The sequence below is a fragment of the Gracilinanus agilis genome, chromosome 1 (assembly GCF_016433145.1).
Source record: "Gracilinanus agilis isolate LMUSP501 chromosome 1, AgileGrace, whole genome shotgun sequence".
Taxonomy (NCBI): domain Eukaryota; kingdom Metazoa; phylum Chordata; class Mammalia; order Didelphimorphia; family Didelphidae; genus Gracilinanus; species Gracilinanus agilis.
In genome coordinates, this window is record NC_058130.1 from 544,044,721 (window position 1) to 544,066,130 (window position 21,410).

General features: G+C 35.2%; 1 protein-coding gene across 1 annotated transcript in view; it reads left to right on the forward strand.

Annotated features, from left to right (window-relative positions):
• ROCK1 (Rho associated coiled-coil containing protein kinase 1) overlaps positions 1-21,410 on the forward strand; it is a 161,810-nt gene that overhangs the window by 102,978 nt on the left and 37,422 nt on the right. The window contains exons 14-20 of the mRNA XM_044666645.1: positions 7,072-7,207; positions 7,703-7,794; positions 7,907-8,153; positions 13,960-14,066; positions 15,057-15,207; positions 15,826-15,986; positions 19,970-20,154. Of these exons, the coding sequence (XP_044522580.1) occupies positions 7,072-7,207; positions 7,703-7,794; positions 7,907-8,153; positions 13,960-14,066; positions 15,057-15,207; positions 15,826-15,986; positions 19,970-20,154 (1,079 nt within the window). The remainder of the gene's footprint in view (positions 1-7,071; positions 7,208-7,702; positions 7,795-7,906; positions 8,154-13,959; positions 14,067-15,056; positions 15,208-15,825; positions 15,987-19,969; positions 20,155-21,410) is intronic.

Below are 21,410 nucleotides of genomic sequence, written 5' to 3' on the forward strand. Positions count from 1 at the left end.
AGGAAAACTTAATATTTTATTTAGGCCCATGTTGGTAGAATAAAATCAACCACGCGCCTGTAAAAGTTTCAAATTGCCACCTCAACCATTATGTTCCCTACCTTCCCTCATCTTGTCTGCGTAGCAAAAGAGAGCATGTGCTCAGGTAGCCAAGAGGAGGAAGTCAAACCCGACTTCCCAATATTTAAAGCCGGGCTTTTCCTCGAAGATATCATCCAAAACAGGAAACCCATTGGACAATGGAAAATGTAGTTTCACAGTCCCCCACATGTCCACAGGAAGTTGTCATTTATCTACAAATGTTGAGGCTTAATACTAAATAGAACCCCCAGAAATTCTAAATAACACAGTACCCCCCTGAGATCCGGTGAAAAAGACTGGTCTTTTTCAGTGGGTCTTAAACCATAGACAACTTCTAAATTACTCAAGATCGGGGATAAAAGAAAAGAGGATAAAAGTTAGCCACATTGACAAAAAGCCAATTTGGGGCAGTCCCCTGTTGGCATAAGAGCGTACATTCAAAACAAATGCATTCAACTCCCCATAGTTCAGTCAACTGCACCCCAAAGTTCAAATTTGGATCTTCATAATCCGTTGAAGGCTCTTCATAATCCAGTGAAGGCTCTTCAGGCATCTTCACGGTGTCTTCACCAAACAGGTTTGTTGTCTGGATTCTGGGGAGATGGCAAAATCCTTATCCTGAAATTACTCTCAAAAGAATTTAAACTTTACATTATAGATTATAAAACATACATTTTCTTCTCAGAATTATACATTACCCCCCCTGAGATTACTACTAAAAGAGTTAAAAAAATTTTTTTTACATTATAGATTTTAATATAGATATAGATTATAAAACTTAACATATACCCCCCTGAGGAAAATTCTAAATAACACATTTCTCCCCTGAAGAAGGTACCTCAGGTCAGCTAAGGATGCATGGCTGAGTCATGGGGTTGTATGAAATCAATTGGCAACAGAAATAATAAAAAAATTCAAATAAAGAAGGAAAAAAATAACTTGTGAATGAAATGTAAAAATGTGCAAAAATGTAAGGAAAAATAAACTTATAACAGGCCTTTGAATCAAGGCCCAATTAAAGTGATTTAAGCAGTTTGCAAATACCCTTTCAGGACCATTGACTACAGAAAGTTGCCATTTTCTATATATAAGAGAAATAAGGGAAATGTCTTTCCCTGGTCTGATTTGCCTGCACCTTCTTAGGGAATGAGCCAATAATGATAGCCAGTCTTGGGTGCTTCACTAGGAATTAATAAGTTAAAGGGGAAGTCTGAGCCTCTAAGCATTAGAAAAGCTGACTCCAAAACTCAAACCCCAGTTTCAAGCCCTTCAGTATTGGCATAGAACTTCCTCAAGTGTGAACTGCCCAACAGGAAATATCCATCATATTTGAAAGATAGCAGCTTTTGTCACTTCCTGGAGGTCCAACTCTAATTCAAGTGGACAAATGGCAACCTCAACACTGTTTTGGACTGCCCAAAGGGCAATCCCTTGTTCTTGATTTGTTACTTATTGTCACGTGTGGGTAACTCATCTCCCCTCCCCACTAAGGGAGGTGGGGATGACATTATCTCTGGTGGCTTAGAGTTTTAACTATGAATGAGGGGTGAGCTAATACCATTTACGCAGTGGAAAGACACATGGTTGACATGAAGGGAGAATAGCCTCTTGATAACAGAAAGTCACATAGGAAAAGTGTAGTATAAAAGTTATCAATAGATTTGTATGACTAGAAAAAGAGAAGCTGGCCCTGAAGCAAGAGCAAGGGATAATCAATAGGATAGCCTACATCCTCCATTTGTATTGAGGATTTTCAGGAAATCTAGATGAACAACCCCCAGCATACTGAGTAATACTTCCTATGAAGGATTTATGGGAGAACATGGACAAGAGTTGCATAGGATGTAAAGTTGTAGGTGGGTTGTGTTCTCCAAGTTTGGAGGGAGTGCCTACAATGGCATATGTATCAAAGTTGTAATCTAAATATGAATTACTTGTTTCTAGAGCACTTTACTATAAACAACTGTGACTTATATAGTACAAGGTTTCCTCACATTTTATAAATGTAAAAACTGAGGGTTGGTGATTACAAGATTTGCCATAATGTCAGAAGCACCAGGAATTTGAGATGGTATTTTAAACCAATTTGAATCTGAGGCTTAAAATCCACCTTTTTCGGCTGCCTCTCAATAGTAGCTGATAACAGTGGTAAAAAGTATATGATAGGAATGGTAGGGCAGGGCTTGAACCTGAACCTGGGAAGTAAGCAAGTGGAGTAGGGTATGTAAATAGGTATGGGCTTTAAAAGTATAAAAGCAGATTTTTGCAAGCATATTAGGGCAAGCCTTGGCTGGAAGTCATGGACATTCTGAATGGAATGCAGGGGGAGAGAGGAGAGAGCTAAGCAACAGACATTGCTGTTTTGAGAGGGGTTTGGAGCAGAAGTGCAATCAGCAGTCCCTCTGTGACCTGGGATCTTGGAGACTGGTGAAGGTTGTAAAGGCTGAAGATATCATCCTGCAAGTCAACTCTGAGTAGGGAAAAGGCCTGTGTTCTTGTGAAGTAAAAAGTACCATAAAATTGATGAGTGGTATTTATATGAGCTTAATTTTTCTCATATGAGAACACTTTTGTTCTATGATAATTTAGGTTCACCATGGACATGTAACTAGCCTGACTGGATTGTAGGAAAAAGTACTAATGGATTGCTATTCATGATAGGAGTCGTTATTTATAGAACAATAAAACTGCCTCTAAGAAACACACACACAAAACTGGATTTGCATGTTTAATCATGTCTAAATTTTCATGACCCCATTTGGGGTTTTTCTTGGCAAAGATACTAGAATGGTTTGCCGTTGCTTTTCTAACCCATTTTGCAAATGAGAAAACAAAGGCCAGCTGGTTGAAGTGACTTGTTCAAGGCCACACAGCTAGTGTATGAGGCCAGATTTGAACTTGGGTTTAACTGACTTCAAACAAGCTACTATCCACTACACCACTCTAGCACAGGTGGGTTAAGGGCCTCCCAGAATTCTAGGTGTCCTCACCTTTGGTGATTAAATCTAAAGATGGGCTATATAGACTTAATCCAATTATCACACTACAGTACACACACACACACACACACACACACACACACACACACACACAGGAAGTGGGAAAGAAGCTATAATGTATTTAATTCCTAGGACCTGAAGCATAAAGTCAGCAAGAGAATAACTATTCAAATGCTACTACAAAAAGAGGTAATATAGGGCCTACCTCTTGCCTTTTAATAGCATAAAGTTGGGTGTGCTTCCAAAAATCTTTAGAAGAACACAATTATAAAATATTTTCACTCTTAGAAACAACAAAAAGTAAAAGAATGCAAAGAATAAAATAGGCGGGAATTCTGAGATAGTTGGCTTTGATGGAGAGAGGAGTGGTTTTGTTCTTGAAGCTTATTAAAAAATCAAATGGGGGGGCAGCTAGGTAGCTCAGTGTACTGAGAGTCAGGCCCAGAGATGGGAGGTCCTGGGTTCAAATTTGGCCTCAGACATTTCCTAGCTGTGTGACCCTGGGCAAGTCACTTAACCCCCGTTGCCTAGCCCTTAACACTCTTCTGCCTTGGAACCAATATTGGAAGGTAAGGGTTTAAAAAAAATCAACTAGGCTCTTTGTGGAAAAATAATTTAGTATCAAGAATTTTATTGGTAGTACATTTATGCTTCTAATCTTTAGAATTCAGGATGTGCAGAGGCATGATATGGGAGTCATTTCATCTGACTGAGCCACTGAATAAGCAGTGCACTTACATTTGATGTTAGAAAGCTATTTTCAGAAGTTGCAAAGTACTATAGGCGAAATGAACTGATACTGCTTTTTTATCTTCCATCCATTTAAACTCTAATATTTGTTACTCTGCCAAGTATAACTGCTATATAATGGGATATTACAGATAACTCCTTTGTATGAGACAGCCTCTCTTTTTTTGGTGAAACAATTGTTTATTGACAAATACACAAGACAACAAGAAAGTAACGACTGAGTTCTTTCATAACAACATATTTTTTATTTTATATTTCATTCAAAGTATTTTTTTGATCAACAAAAATCAGACCTCTTTCCTTTCCATCCTGGCCCCTTTCACCCTTCCTGGAATCAGAACAAAAGAAAACCAATATCCTTGTTATAAATATGTGTAATCAAACAAAACAAATTTCTGCTTAGGACATGTTCAAAAATATATCTCATTCTGCATTGCGAGTCCTTCACTTCTGTATCCAGAGTAATAGGGTATCAGGTTTCATCATTAGTTCTCTGTAACCGTGGTCAATTATTACAATGATCATAGTTGCTAATTCTTTCATAGTTGTTTTGTCTTTGCCTTGTCATTGTCATTGTCACTGTATAAATTGTTCTTCTGGTTCTTCGTTCACTTCTCTCTTAGGTCATAAAAGTCTTCCCAAGTTTCTCTAAAACTGTCCCCTTTGTCATTTCTTGCTCTATAAAAGTATTTCATCACATTTATATATTATAACTTGTTTATCCATGCCCCAATTTTTAGGCATCCTCCCAGGTTCCCATTCATTGCTGTAAAAGTGAAATTTGGGAAATGTATCAAACTACATTTCCCGTGGTCCAACGGGTTTCCGTTTCCAGTTCTTTGGGCATGGGGAGGCCTACATCGACGCAGAGAGGAGTTTATAATCTCCTGGGTTAGGAGGGAGGCTTCTCTCTCTTGGCCAGCAGACTCAGAGGAGACTGGAGACAATTATGGCTAGGCGGCAGATTTTGAATGCTTACAAGCGTGTGGTCTAATAACTTTATTTATCAACATGGCTTTAATTAAATTACTAATATATATATTTATACCAGCCTTTATTATTTTTCATATTTATATTGCTATTTCACAACCCCCCCCCCCAAAAGGTATATATATATATTTTCATACCTCTCCTTTGCTTTTTTTCTTAGGACTAATCTCTCCCTTTAAAGACCCCCTCTCTACTCTATTGAGTAAATGTAATTCTGTACCCTATTCTGGGGGCAGGGGAGTGTTTTCTTCCCTGGCCAGGTCAGAGGAGAATGAGGTTCAAGTGTTAGCTGTTCCCTCTACCCTTATCCTTCAGAGTTTCTATTTCCTTTTTCATCCCCCCACCTCCACCCCACCCCGTAGTAGGATTATGCTGTTTTGCAGGATAAGTTATATTCTTGGCTATATGTTTATAACATTTGCCTTCTGGAGCAATGTTTTCCAAGATCTTCACACCTTCAGAGAGGTGATTGTTAAAGTATGCATAAACAGCTATTCCTTGTTGCTTGAATTTATTTTTTCTGGATACTCATGGTGTTTTTTCCTTTGACCTAGAAGCTCTAGATTCTGACAGTAATGTTCTTGACAGTTCTCATTAAGATCTCATGAAATGTCATGTTTGAGTTCTTTTTTTGATCAAGAATTACCATCTAGTAATTCTTGATTTTTTTTCTTTGATCTTTTTTCTAGGTCTTTTTTTTTATATGATACCTTAGATTGTATTTTTTCAGTCTTTTGACGTTCTTTTAATAATTCTTGTCACCTTCTGAATTGTCAACTTTTGAAGTCACTGGGCTTCTGTTTGATAAATTCTAATTTTCTGAGGCAGATGGTGGGACAGTGGAAACAACACTGAACCTGAAGTCAGGAAAACACCTTCCTGAATTAAAATTTGGCCTGACATTAACTAGCTCTGACTGTTTGCCTCAATTCCTCATCTATAAAATTAACTAGAGAAGGAAATGCAAACCACTCCAATATCTTTGCCAAGAAAACTACAAAATGGGATCACAAAGACTTGGGCGCATGAACAACAGTAATAATTTTTAGGAAATTTGTTACTTGGGCAAGATTTTGTAGCTCTTGTTATAAGTTTTTTAATTCCCTTGATAACTTTTTCCTTTATGCTTGTCATTTGTTTTCTAATTTTTTCACGTTGTACTCATTTCATTGATTAAAAACATTTTTAAATTGTGCTACTTTTAATTTTTTAAATTATTTTTTAATATTTTAAAAATGTTTTTTAAATTCTTCATCTCTTCTAGGAATTCTCATTGAACTTGTGCCCAAATTTTGTGTGGTTTTGTTGTTGTTGTTTTAAGCTTTGCTTAGAGATTGTAGTATTTCTCTTCTTCTGGATCTGTATCTTAAGTATATCCCCATCACTATAATAGTTCCTTTTATAGTTCATTGTCATTCTTCTAGCCCTCTTCCTGACCTTGGATTTGATATTAGGTCCAAGTTCTGTGCACTTCTGAGGTCTTGCTACTGCTTTCTGCACAGTTTGTGCCAGAGATCTGTAAACTTTCAGGGTTCCATAAGTGTTCTGAACCAGGACAAAGTCTAATTGCTGCTCCCATGTTCTGAGCTCTGCCAAATTCCTGACCTGTGCTGTGGCTGAATGACAGCTGACTGCTACTAGGCTCAGCTTCTATCAGGCATCCATCTGGGAAGCTGTGCTTGTTCAGAATGACAACAATGCAAGCTTCCCTTTGACCTAGGATTCCTGCTCAAGTTATTCCTCTGAAGGCTATAGACTGAGCTGAAAGATAAAACTGCGACTCCATCTTGCTTCTGGAACTATTGCCTTGAATAAAATTATCCTTTTAGATTTAATATGCCAAACAATTTTATGAGCAGAAAAAGATAATGGATATTTCATGTTTTATATTAACATTATAGGCCTGTAAGGTCAGTAAAAGTAATAGCCATAAAATATATTTCTATTTTCTTCTAAAATCAGGAAAAAATGCAAAAACAATTGTTTTCTCTCATTACTAATATAGGAGGTTTTGCTTATAATTGTGAGATTCTTCTCATTGCATCATCAGGCAGGCAGCCAGCTCAATGTTAAAGAGTTCCTGTTACTCTTAAGTTCTTTCTCATATTTAAAACAAACAAAAAACCTCACTCTTTGGCTTCTTCATATCTTACAGTTTCTCAACAGACTTCTTTTTTAAATTTTGAGTTCATAAAAATTTTGAAAGAATGACAAGGTAAGGTAATAAATCTACAAATATTTCTTATTTCAGGGAAATCAAAGGAAAAATTTAGAATCCACAGTGTCTCAAATTGAGAAAGAGAAAATGTTGCTGCAGCACAGAGTTAATGAGTACCAAAGAAAAATAGAACAGGAGAATGAGAAGAGACGAAATGTTGAAAATGAGGGTAAGTTGCCGTTTTGGAATACACTGTGACTGAAAATCCATGCCATGAGACTTTTTTCGGTGAAAATGTTCATTGTGGAAATAAGGTCCTAGATCCTTAAAGTAATTCAAAAGATGTCCAATATCATTTAAGTTTATATAGAATTCTTCTTTTTAAACAAGGAGTGCTTTAGCACATTATAAAGCACCTAACAAATGCTTATGATTGGTTTACTGAAAGTGGTTATAATTTTAAATTTTTGAGACAACTGTAAGAGTTTATGAAGATTATTATAAATGGTTAAAAGTTTAAAGATGACAAAATGTACGCCTGTAGCAGCATAATTAGGAATTACTTTTTAGGCTTATCCTGTGAAATCAAGATCCTTTGGCCTGAGGATTTGAAATTCGAGGAATAATGTGAATGAATTTCTTGCCTCATAATATTTCCCACTTTTAAAAAAGTTAATTAGTATATTTCTGAGAAATTTTAAAATGTTATGTTCATTTTTTCTAGTTTCCACATTAAAGGATCAGTTGGATGACTTGAAGAAAATTAGTCAGAATTCTCAGCTTACAAATGAGAAAATGGCACAGTTACAGAAACAAGTAAGGCTTCTTTTTTTACAGATCAATTTTTAATTTTGATAATGTGGTTTTATAATCTTGTAGTTTTGAGTTGTACTTTACCCCTAAAAACCCTTTTGTCTCTCTCTAATAGCTAGAAGATGCCAATGACTTACTGAGGACAGAATCGGACACAGCAGTAAGATTAAGGAAGAGCCACACAGAATTGAGCAAATCAGTAAGTCAGTTAGAGTCCCTGAACAGAGAATTACAGGAGCGAAACAGAATTTTAGAGTCAACCAAATCACAAGTGGACCAGGATTATTACCAGCTACAAGCTGCATTAGAAGCTGAACGAAGAGACCGAAGTCATGGATCTGAAATGATTGGAGATCTCCAAGGTAAAGTGGTCAATAAAAGTATCGATCCAAGTACTTCAGTGAAATCAGAAATGAGAACAATTCTTTCTTTCGGAGTAATAATTGCTTGCACTTGCCTTAAACTTCTTATATATGGAGAAGTCTTTGATCTTTTTTTAGGTTAGAGGAATTCTTGGTATTGTAACTCCTTTTATCAGTGCAAACTACAGCTCTTAGAAGATAAGTTTTAAAGAGATACCTGAAGCACGATGAGTAACATATTTCCTAGGGTCACAGCTAGTGAATGTCAAGCTTTTAAATCTAGATTTTTCTGACTCCAAGCCCAGCTCTCAAGTTGGTGCCATAATGCTACAAGCACTTACTAAAATATCTTAACTTTTTAGTTTCACTTTATCTGATCAGAGTAAGCAAAACACAGAAGGTAGACAAAATGAAAAAACACCTGCTTTGCAGATGAGGAAACTGCAGGAATCATCTGATTTTTTTGAGAATCATGTAAAACATACTAAATGAGATTATCAGGATCTGTAGTATATCACCAAAGATTGTTACCCACTCAGAGAAGAAAAGCTTTATATCCTATATTTACAGGAATAAGAACCTGGATGTTGAAGTATAGCTATTTTATATAAGACTTAATATTTGGAAGAGGTTGTGCTAAAGATATTAATGAATCTCTAGGTGAGTCTAGAAGGATGAAGGCATATAAAGCCTAGAAGTGCAGCTTAGGAATAAAAATGAAATACCAGGGGCAGTTGGGTAGCTCAGTGTATTGAGAACCAGGCCTAGAGACAGGAGGTCCTAGGTTCAAATTTGACCTCAGACACTTCCTAGCTGTGTGACCCTAGGCAAGTCACTTGACCCCCATTGCCCACCCTTACCAATCTTCTGCCTTGGAGCCAATATACAGTATTGACTCCCAAGACGGAAGGTAAGGGTAGAAAAAAGAAATGAAATACCATCTGCCTTAGACATATGACTGTTTCTCTATTCTTTTATGTCAATTGCAACATGACAGAGTTGATATATATGGTAATATTGAAACAAAACAAAGGGGAAAAGGGATGTTTGAACCTTAGTCCTGATAAAGAAGCATAAATAGGATTTGAAAGTTAAGTTTGGTACTAAACTGGTTCCATGGTATTAGGATTAACATTCTCTGTAGACTGTATATTATAATTATTTTTTAGCTAGCGAAAAGCAGGTTGAAGAAAAAAAAAAAACACCTAATCACATTACTGGTTGACTAGTTAACCTGAGCTTGCCGCTTACCTCACCTCTCCATTCTTCAGGTAATGGGAGCTGCTTCCTAGGAAAAGAGCCCACAGATTTCCTTGACCCATAACTTAAAACCCCAGGGACATCATTTTTTTCTGGATCTCCCTGATTGAACAGACTTGACCTTAGTCCAGGTTAGAGGCCAGGCCAGTCTCATGTGACTACTCTAGGAGTCACATGAGACAAGAGGCAAGAGTATTCTGGGATGCACAATAGCTATGAGGCCTCTGGAGTCCTCCCATAGTATACATGCCTTGTTCTTAACCTAATCAAAGGGTGGGGCTGAGACAAATTTGATTTTCAAAACTTCCCTTTTGAAAAGAAAAGAGAGGTACAAATTTATATTAAATTCACACAGTGGAGAAAATCACTGGAATAAGTTTTTTAAAAGCAGAAAATTTCTTATTTATTTTACCAAAACACCTAACAAAGTACCTTCACCTAGATAATAAGTACTATTTAAACTTAATTTCCTTAGTCATGGAATTAGAAAAAAGAGGGCAGTTATCACAGCAAACTGGATCTTTTTCAAGGCTACAGTTTTTAAATAGCCCCAAGTGTAGCTGGAGACAGTCAATTATAATATTATAACATGATACTTGATACTATTTTTCACATTAGTTTGTTTTTATTTTGGGGTTTTGGTTAAGTGTTCTTTTACAACAGTGACCAATGTGGAGAAGTATGTTTTGCATAATAATGCATATAATCCAGATCAAATTGCTTACCGTCTTGAGAGGTGAAGGACAGTGTTTTAGAAAACACATATGGAAAATTGTTATTATTGTAGTTGGGAAATAAAGTCTAAATAGATTTTTTAAATGATGCTTTGTATCTTTAAATTTTTATAATAATCATCTGGTGTGTACATTTTGTGTTCCCTGGAAACCAGTGAGGAGTGTTAACTATGCTTCAAAGCTAAGAGGTTTATTCACCATCTATTTGATTCACTTTTTTGTCTTGGAATCAATACTCTGTATTGTTTCTAAGGCAGAAGAGCGGTGAGGGCTAGGCAATTGGGGGGGAGGGGAGGGGGTGTAAAGTGACTTGCCCAGGATTACACAGCTAGAAAGTTTCAGGCCAGATTTGAACCTAGGACCTCCCATCTCTAAGCCTGGCTCTCAACCCACCGAGCCAACTAGCTCTAACCCCTACTTGATTCTTCACTTTTAATGGAGACCTTTTATTTTAAAGATAAAAGAGGATTAGTGAGTATTTATTTCTTGATTTTATAATGAATCAGTCCCTAAAGAAGATATGATATCTCTCTCTTATGGAATGTATTATTTGGTTTGTAGTAAGCAGTGATATGGTACAAAAACTACTTTTAAAATTAGTAAAATACCTGAATGCCAGACCCAGTTCTAACTAGTAATAAAGGAGCTTAACCTTTCAGGGTATCACTTTTTTCCCCCTATAAAATGAAGAATTATCTACTTGCATAGAGGTTTATAAACCATAAGATACTATGTCAGTGTGAACATATGGTATTAGGTAAATGATGGTAGGAAGCATTTATTTTCCCAGAAGCTTCCTAGAAGGCTTTATCATATAGTCCTTAAATATTTACTTATGGAATATCCTTAAGATAGATGACTAGATGACATAGCATTCTTTTATCATTTTAGTTCTAGTTTGTAACTTTTTTTTTTAAACCCTTACCTTCTGTCTTGAAGTGTCAATGCTGTGTATTGGCTCCAAGGCAGAAGAGTGGTAAGGGTAGGCAATGGGGGTCAAGTGACTTGCCCAGGGTCACACAGCTGAGAAGTGTCTGAGGCCGGATTTGAACCTAGGACCTCCCCTCTCTAGGCCTGGCTCTCAATCCACTGAGCTACCCAGCTGCCCCCCGTTTGTAACTTTTAAAATAGTAATCTTTTCAAAAAGAACTTCATTTTGAGATTCATCACAAGATTCCCTTTAATGAAAAAAAAAATACTTATTGATTGATTATAAAACCCCTCTTAAGTATATCTACTCTTTTCATCCAGGAAATACATTCTCTTAATCCTGGCATAATCCTTCTCTGTATAGTCTAATCTTTAGTTCCAAGTTATAATTTATTGTTTATGGTGTCACAAAATAGAACCTTCTATTTTAGAACCTGAAGTTACTATAGACTGGAAACAAAAATAACATGATAGCCTTTTCTTTTTTTTTTTTTTCAAAATAGTTCAGAGCAAAGTCATTGCATAAAAAAAGGATTATTTTTTTTTTAAACCCTTAACTTTCGGTGTATTGTCTCATAGGTGGAAGAGTGGTAAGGGTGGGCAATGGGGGTCAAGTGACTTGCCCAGGGCCACACAGCTGGGAAGTGGCTGAGGCCGGGTTTGAACCTAGGACCTCCTGTCTCTAGGCCTGACTCTCACTCCACTGAGCTACCCAGCTGCCCCAAAAAGGATTATTTTTAAAAGGGTACATTTATTATTTATACCAAAAAAAAGTGAAATCTAGAAAAAAAAAGACAGAACTACTTGTATGGGGATATAAAGAGGAAGTGACAGATATAACTCTCCATCTCCCTTCTTTGTGCCAGATGTCCCCCATTCCTGCAATGTACATTCTACCCACCTGCTTCTTCCTCCTCCCAAATTATCTTGTATTCCTTTTGTATATGTGCATATATACATATATGTGCACACACATATATACATATATACATATACATGTGTGTGTGTGTATGTTGTCATCCCTTACTAGATTGTAAACTCCTCAGAGGCAAGAACTGTTACTTTTCTTTGTGTCCCCAGGGTCTAACACAATGCCTGACACATTGTAGATGCTTAATAGTTACTTGCTGATTGATTACTTTATATAAAGTACTTTGTTCCATAAAGCCTTTTATATATGTGATATTGTTTTGTGGGGTTTGCACCTATAACCTGTTGATATGTTCAGACTAGTAGATTCAGAAAAACTATGAAAGAAATTTATATGAATAGATATATGACTGATGTCTTTGTAGGTTAGCCTATCTAAACTAAAGGGGAAATTTGGCGGTTTTCAAAGTAATTCTTAGTACTGTTTATGGTACTAGAAACAAAGTGAATGCCAAAAATAAGGAATGACTAACACATAATATATGAATGTAACAGATAAGAAAGGAAAACTATAAGGAATTCAGGGAAACATGGAAAGACTGAAAACTGATGCAGAACCAAGGAAACAGTATATAGAGGGTTTACAATCATAAATGAAAAGAACAATAAAATGAAACGAAATTCTGTATGAGGACCAATTTTAATCAGAGAAAGTGATTTGCTTTCTTCTAGTTGTAGAGGTGAGGACCTATGGGTGTAGAATGATGCATATGCTGTCAGATATGATTGCTATGTTGATTGACCACGTATAATTGTTTTCTTTGTAATGAGGAAAGACTAACTGGGAGTGGAGGCATGATAAGAGCTGAAATGATTTGATATAAAAATGAAAGTCATCATATGACTGCAGATTGAGACCTGGAGAGAAACAGTCACACGTTCTACCCAGCCTTACCTTCAACCCCCAACCCCTATTTTTATAGATGAGGAAAGTGATGCCAAAGAGCAATAAGTTAACCTGCCCAAGGCTTTATGGTAGCAAGGTGCAGTGTAGGGATTTGAACCCAGGTCCTGAGGCCTCTTCAACCCTCTTTCAAGTTCAGAAAAAAATGGCAAGGGCAGGAAGAAGATGCCAATGAAATGCATTATTCTTCTGAAGTGCTTTAGTTTGTTCACAATTGGACATCTTTCATCTCTTCCTGCGTGCTAACAGAGAGCTGATCCAGAAAATGCCCAGACATGTTACAGTAGAGAACATGAAAATAATAATAGTATGGCCATATGGGACTATTTAATTAGGCAAGATTCCTTCTGCATTATATTGTTAATCTTCTTAGATCAGAAACCTAAAAGAAATCAGGGACCTGGGCATTGAAGGCACATTCTAATTAGCCAAGTTGCTAAGAAACTAAGAGTTGTCACCATTGCCTATTTGAGGTAAATTCAGATTGTGTTGCTGAACTATTTTCATTTCTTACATTTAACATATTTAGCTAAAAAAATTCTACTAAAGTTTAGTAAAAAATTGAACTTCATTGCATTGATATATTGACAATTATAATCTTTTCAAAGGAGGAAAAACATGCTTCTATTTAAAGTAATATCAAAGGAAAAGTGTTTTCACTAAGGTTCATTCCTATAGTGGTTGAAAGTAACTCCTTGGATTCATCACATGTATTAAATATCAGTTTATTGAGAATAGAAATTTAAGACTAGTATTTTCTATCCAAATAAAATTTAAAAACCTAACTAGTATTTTTATTTCAAAACTAATTTACATGTTTTCTTCCACATCACATGATATTGTGATATAGTGTTCTAGTAATTTTGGTTGGTTTTTTGTTTTATGTTCATAGCACCTACAAACTGCATTTGTCTGCATGAATTCACTTAATAAATTTTACCTGATTAGGGATATTTTCTGCTTTAAATTAATCTGAATGAGATATAAACAAAACTGAATTTATGATATCAAGGGTATTTATGGTTTGTCTCTTTCTTTTTCTTGTTAGCTCGAATTACATCTTTGCAGGAAGAAGTGAAATACCTCAAACATAACCTTGAAAGAGTGGAGGGGGAAAGAAAAGAGGCTCAGGACATGCTTAATCATTCAGAAAAGGTATGGAAGCAAGTATCCCAACTGGTTTTTTAAATGTTATTAGCGGATTAAGAATATATGTTTGAAATTGTTATTTTAAGCAAATAACTTCCTAAAATGTAAATATTTAAATATGAGAAAGGGAAGAATTAAATAACGTGTTCTGTATTTTAAATGTAGAATATTTTTGTATCATTTGGAGATATTTAACTGCTGTAGGCTTTTTAAACTTGAGTGGGAGGAAAAAAGTGCTTCAAATAAGAAATTATGTCATATGAAGAGATGTATGAGAGAGGAGAGACAAGGAGAGGAGCAGAAATAAAAATGCATAGCAATTAAAAGTACTTGGGATATCCTTATCTTGCACATTTCAGGAAAAGAGCAGCCTGCTGCTGCATATTCATCTCAGCGAAATGATGTTATCCCTATGACATTTCTCCCCCTTCTCCCCACCCCTACCAGGTGTCCAGTCGAGTCTGCCAAGTTGTAGAAGCAAGAAGGAATAGAAGATATAGCTAGTTAGTCAGTGTGCACTGGATATTAGGGTTAGGTTAGACTGAGACCAGACTGTATGTCTCAATAGATATAAATTGTTTGCCTGTCCTAAGAAGAATGGCAGGTCTTCCATTGATAGTACTTGCTTCTCTTCTGCCAACACATATTTAACCATGACCCATAAAGGAGGAACCAACAAAATTAGGAATAAAGAACTGTAATATTCATTTTTTCCAACTGTGAATCTCTTTGATATTCTATAAGCTTTCCCAAGGAACATTTCTATACCCCTAGATGACTTTTTCAAAGGAGAAAAAAAAAAATTGTTTTCAGAGGAAAAACCTTTTTCTTGATTTTCGTCATTGATATTGTTAGAGAATTGGGAACTGTTTTTAGGAAGGAAAAATACCTAATTAAATATGCTATCAGAATTTCATATCACTAATAAAGAGTAACTGATATTTGAGATCTATGGTAATTTTTATAACTACATGGCTCTTATTTCCTATGTTATAGGAAAAGAATAATTTAGAAATAGATTTAAACTACAAGCTAAAATCATTACAACAAAGGTTAGAACAAGAAGTAAATGAGCATAAAGTGACTAAAGCTCGTTTAACTGACAAACATCAGTCTATTGAAGAGGCAAAATCAGTTGCAATGTGCGGTAAGTGTTATTTTTTATATTTCCCTATAAAATTAGCAGAAAGCCAATAGCTTTAAATAATGTTTGTTAGCTTTGTATTTTGACAAACTATACTCTAAACACATATCACTAGTTTAATACTCAAAAGAAAATCCAACACTTTCCAAACTTATTTATTTTTATTGTTTTATTTTTTAATTACATAACCCTTACCTATCTCCTATCCAGCCATACCTTCTAACAAAGAAGAAACAAGAAAAAAAATCAGTTCATCAAATTAAGTAATATATTAACTGATGCTGATAATTCATGAAAAATATTCCAAACCTATACTCTTCCAAAAAGGAAGGAGCATACTTTCCTTTGGGGCCCAAACTGGTCATTATACCATTTTCACTTTTGGCCTTGGAAGGAAGGAGATGTTTATTGTTTGAAGAATGATTTGTATATATTCACCTCCAAAAAGAGAATTAATAAATAGAGACAAGCAAGACAGTTTTCTACATACATATATCTTTTGTTATATAATACCTTTTCTAGTGCGAGGAGGCGGGGTGGGAAGGATGGTAGATATCTGGGAATTTAAAGGTAACAGTTTTTTTTAAGTGAATGTTAAGAACTAATTTTGTCATTTTGTAGAAATGGAAAAGAAACTGAAGGAAGAGAGAGCAGCACGAGAGAAAGCCGAAAATAGAGTTGTTCACATTGAAAAGCAATGTTCCATGCTCGATGTCGACTTGAAACAGTCACAGCAAAAACTGGAGCATTTGGCTGAACATAAAGAAAGGATAGAGGATGAAGTAAGAAAAAGGGACATCCTTGTCTTTGTGTTCTTAATGAGAAAGAGAAACAACTGTATTGATAGTGTATATTAAGGAGACAGCTTGACATTAATCTTTTTTTACAAATGATGAATGAATGAATGAATGAATGAAAAAAGATTTACTACTAAGTATTTGCTATGTTTCAAGGACTGCTAAATGCTGGGGTAACAAACATAAAGGACAGTCCATATTGATTCTAAGACAGAAGGTAAGGGTTAAAAAAAAAAAAAAGAAGAAACAGCAACAGCAACACCTACATCCCAGCTGATTTCAAACTTCACATGTCTAAAGCAGAATTCTATATTTTCCTTTGTACTTCCCTCCCACAAGGAAACCTTATTCTTAAAATCCCCTCTTACTGTTGGTGGCACTACCTTCCTTCTGTTCACCCAGTGTCATCCTACATTTCTAACCCTAACTTATTCATTCATTCACCAAATCCTATATATTTTTTTTCTACAACATCTCATATACATCTCTTTTTTTCTCCACTCCACAGAGCTACCATCCTAGTTTAAGTTCTTATCACCTCTCACCTGGTCTGTTAACTGGCAGTAACTTTCTACAGTAATTACATTCTCTACTTCCAACTTCTCTTATCCTATTTCAGTCCCATTTATTAGAAAATGAAGCCTCGGGTCTTGTACCGGCATGTTTTCAGGATATGACCATCCACATATTTTCAAACCACATGATCACTGTTCTTAAAAGAAAATTCACTTGGACATGACTCTTAGAAGAAATCCAGAACACATTACTAAAAATATTTTAAGAATAAAAATGTCTTAAGAAAGGAATTTAAGACCAGAATGATAGTTTCCTCACTGCTTCTCAAATATAAAGGACTTCAAAAGAGGAAGCCTAGTTTAGAAAATGGTTTTGTGAGAATGAGATTCAGAGTTTTAACTTTAAAAAGTGAAGGGACTCTTGTTTAGATATAGAATACATCTAACAAAGGATAATAAATAAATCTAAATTATTGTATGTTAAATTATTGTTTATATAACATAAAATTGAAGTGCATTACATCATAAAAATAATAAATAAATAACGATTAAAGCTATGTTTGCCTAGAATCTTGAAAATCTCATCAAAATGGTGTTAAAAGGGGGAAAACTACTCATATATATCCACAAGCCTAGATGCTGTAATGTAGCAAGAATAACAATAAAAATACCTAAAATGTGTAAGAGAAAAATCTAAGTAGAACCAACAGTAAATTCATGACTTATGATATCTACATCTGAAAGATGGATGGTAAGCATATTGAACTGCTGACTCTTGAGGAGGAAGATTTAACTTGAGACTTGGAATGATGAAAAACCCATAATTGAAATAGGAAGTTTCAAAGGACATACTTTATTTAAAAGTTGAATAATAAAAAGACTAGGTGTGAATAAATTTAGCAACAAAACAGAGACAAGTTTGGAGAACAGCTTGATATAAAGTATTTGGGTCAAAATAAATAGAGGCAAAACCAGAAATAGTATTTTCATCGACTTATACTACAGACAACTGAACAGAAAGAAAATATATGTATTCAGAAAAGAAAACATAAAACTGGCTTATGGGCAGCGATGACTCTTAATATATATGGACAACTACTGAGTCTTCCTGCCAAAAGCAGAACAGATAATAATTTCCTTCCTTAAGTGATAATAGGAATAGGGAGTTAATTTTCATCCCTTAAAAGATAGAAGAAATTAGAGGAACTTTTCTTCTGTATCTGAATTCTTATTGACAAAGAAAAACTAGATGACGAGAATGTGGGGCAAAGAAGTGGCCAGTGCACTTTAGAATTTGGGCTAGAAGAGAGGAAAACTGAGAAAAATTTAACAAGATACTAGCTTTGGAGAAATTGGGTTTCAGATAATTCATAGAGAGAGGGGACACTGAGGATGCCCTGGATTATAACTCTCAAGGGACATCATTCTTTTTTTTATTATACTTTAAAAAAAATTTTTAATAATATTTATTTTTTAGAAAAGTAAACATGGTTACATGATTCATGCTCTTACTTTCCCCTTCACCTCCTAACCCCCCCCCACACACACACACACACACACACGCACACACACATAGCCAATGCACATTTCCACTGGTTTTGACATGTATCATTGACCAAGACCTATTTCCAAATTGTTGTTAGTTGCATTGGTGTGGTAGTTTTGAGTCTACATCCCCAGTCATGTCCGCCTCAACCCATGTGTTCAAACAGTTTCAAGGGACATCATTCTTGAAGTAATGTGAAACACTAAGATTCTAGATACAAAAATAATTCTCATAAGAAAGAAATGGGAGGAAGGTGTCTAATATGGGTACTCATAGAACTAGAATAGAATAGAATTTTTTTTTAATGTGTAAAAGATAGAAGCAAATGCAATCAGTAGGATAAATACAAAAACATGGCATGGTGTTGAAATGAGTATCAATAAAATTCATAAAGAACTGTTACTGGTGAGGAAAGCTAGGGATAATATAAAAGGTCAGGCCTCAAAAGGGCTTATAGGGAATTGAAGCCCAAAGTGAATAGGAAGATAAAGAGTAACTAGCCTCCCTTTGTTTGAAATGTGTATTTCTCACAAATTTAAAAACTTACTACGTATATTGATACGTGATTTGGAAACTTAGTGAATCAAAATGAGAGAACTTTAAATTCTAGCTCATGTATATTGTAAAAATAGTTTTTGCTCTAACAGGCTTGAAGGTCTCCTGCAAGAATAACTTAAATATCTGTAATTTTGTAACCATTTTTTTCTTTGAACACATGTCAACTTTAGACCTAAACTGTCTAAAAAATGTTCTTAGGCCATTTATTTGATCACTTTGATATGTGAGAACACATCACTAGAAATATCTGTGCCCCTGGCCCCAGGTTAATCTGCTACGAGACTGACTGGGTGTTTTTCTACATAGACAGCAGAACTTATATCGAATGAATAAGGTTGTGCAACTCTTGTGGTTGCTAAACAAAGGATTATGTTGTTTTCATTACTCCATTAAGGTATAGAATGAGTTAAAAGAGAAGATGGTGTTTGGAGATTTTGATCCCCATCTTCCCTTTAGAAAACTTCTTTGGCTACATCCTCTGCTTTTCACAGTAATGATTCATTTAGCTTGATATTATTAGAACCTTGTTCCATGTTGAGATTGGGTAGTGCTTGGACTTCAAGTTGGAAAGGAGCTTTTTGCTCAATATTACATCAGGAAAGCCCCTTTGCCTCCTCTAACTTGGTATGCATCTAGGCTTGGAAAACAAAATGGTATAGTACTTACTGGACCTGATCTTAGGAAGGCCAGTGTTCAAATTCTGCCTCCAAAAGTTATTGGTTGTTGTGTGAATATGAGTGGTGATTTTATCCCAATTTTTCCTTCATCTGTAAAATAGAAATGAAAAAATACCTATAGTACCTCCATCACAGTTTTGAGACTTAAATGAGATCATCTATATGAAGCATTTTGATGGTACTGTTTTTATTTTATGTGTTAACAAGCCCAGGAAGCTATATTCCATTGTGCTAAAAGAACTGATAGTGATGATTGAACCAGTGTTCATGATTTTTAAAACTATGGCAAATGAAAGAGAGAGATATCATTGGACTAGAAAAGAACAAATTATATTTTTCAGAGAGCTGGCAGAAAATAGGGACTCATAACTGTAAACTTGATTTCATTTCCTAGCAAAATTCTAGAATGTATTCTCAAACATGTAGAGGTGGCAGAAGTTGGATTTTTAATGTGTTTATAACTCCAAATCCAATGTTCTTTCTACTAATAGCTAGATTTAAAAGTTAATGTGGCTCATTGAAAATTTAGGGTCATTTAAGAGTTCTTAGGGAAGTTGCTTAGTGTAAATTAGGGAACCATAATGGGCATTAAATATTATTGAATGTTCTTTCAGGTAAACACTAGGCCAATTGCAGAAATATTTGTGTTCCAAAGTACTTTTTCATTCATAGGTTAAGAATTTAACACTGCAGCTGGAGCAAGAATCAAATAAGCGGTTACTGATACAGAATGAATTGAAAACTCAGGCTTTTGAGAAGGACAATCTGAAAGGGTTAGAAAAGCAAATGAAACAAGAGATCAACATGTTGTTGGAAGCAAAGAGATCGTTGGAATTTGAACTAGCTCAACTCACAAAGTAAGTCTTGATAAAATGAACATTTTAAGTAAATTTTCCTTTTCTTATACATACATATATACACACACACATATACACATACATACACTTGAGGTCTTTTGTTTACTTATAAGTTGTGTATGTTGTATCATCTGCTCCTATTATTAGTCCAAATACTTGTTTAAAGTTTGGCAGCAATAAAATAGCCAGTTCCATCGCTGGTTAGATTATTTTTCTTCTTAAAAGCTTGTCAGTTCACAAGGTGATAGGCCAGCTATTTTTCTCCTGCAAGTAATATTTGTTCAAAATTTTCATTATAAACTTACTGTCAACAAAAAATTCAGATTGTCAAAATAAGAAGTAAAACTTTATATCAGACTTTTCACATTTAATAGAGTCAAGCAAATTAACATGACACAGGAGGACTTTTAAAAATGCTTTTGTTCTATGATCGCTTGCAGTTCTTTCTGAAGCTCTGCTAATTGTGTTTTGGTGTTTTACTTTTTTGATATATAGATGTGTATATCTCCACAATTATAATTCTGCTGATTTTTTTTTTTTTTTTTTTTGAAAAGTAAAACAAATTTAAGTCTTTTAATTAAGGAGAAAAGAGCATCAGTATCCATGACATACATACTAACTAGACACGCTAATTGTTTCGGAGTTGCAAAGACAAAATATAAATGTCACTAAATATCCAAACAATAAAAACAAATATGCACTACCCCAGAAGCAGTTGTTAGCTTGCTGTATTCTTATCTTAAACTCTGTCATATCTGTCTAAGGTATTTCTTAAAAGAGGGACTGGGGTCTTGGCAGCTTTCCAGCTCAGGAAAGTTGAAAATCATTGCCAACTCAAGGACTTCTTTAAAGGCAAATTTTCCAGTGTATGACATGGGCGCTAAATGGGAACCAGCTTAGACAGAGACAGACAGACAGAGACGGAGACAGAAAGAGAGAGAGAGAGAGACAGACAGACAGACAGACAGACAGACAGACAGACAGACAGAGACAGAGAGAGAGACACAGACAGACAGGCAGACAGACAGACAGACAGAGAGGAGAGGGAGCAATTCTTATCTCCTTTTAAAACTCTGAATGGAGTGAGTAGCTGAGTGACCATTCTGAGAAATTGTCATAAAGGATGCAATTTAAATGTATTATTTGAAAGATGCCAATGTTGAGGAATGTGTTAAAGTCTCCTGGACATGTCCCTTCAAGTCACTGTCACCAGTAATTTCTTTATGTCCATATCCATGACCTTTTTTTTTTTTTTT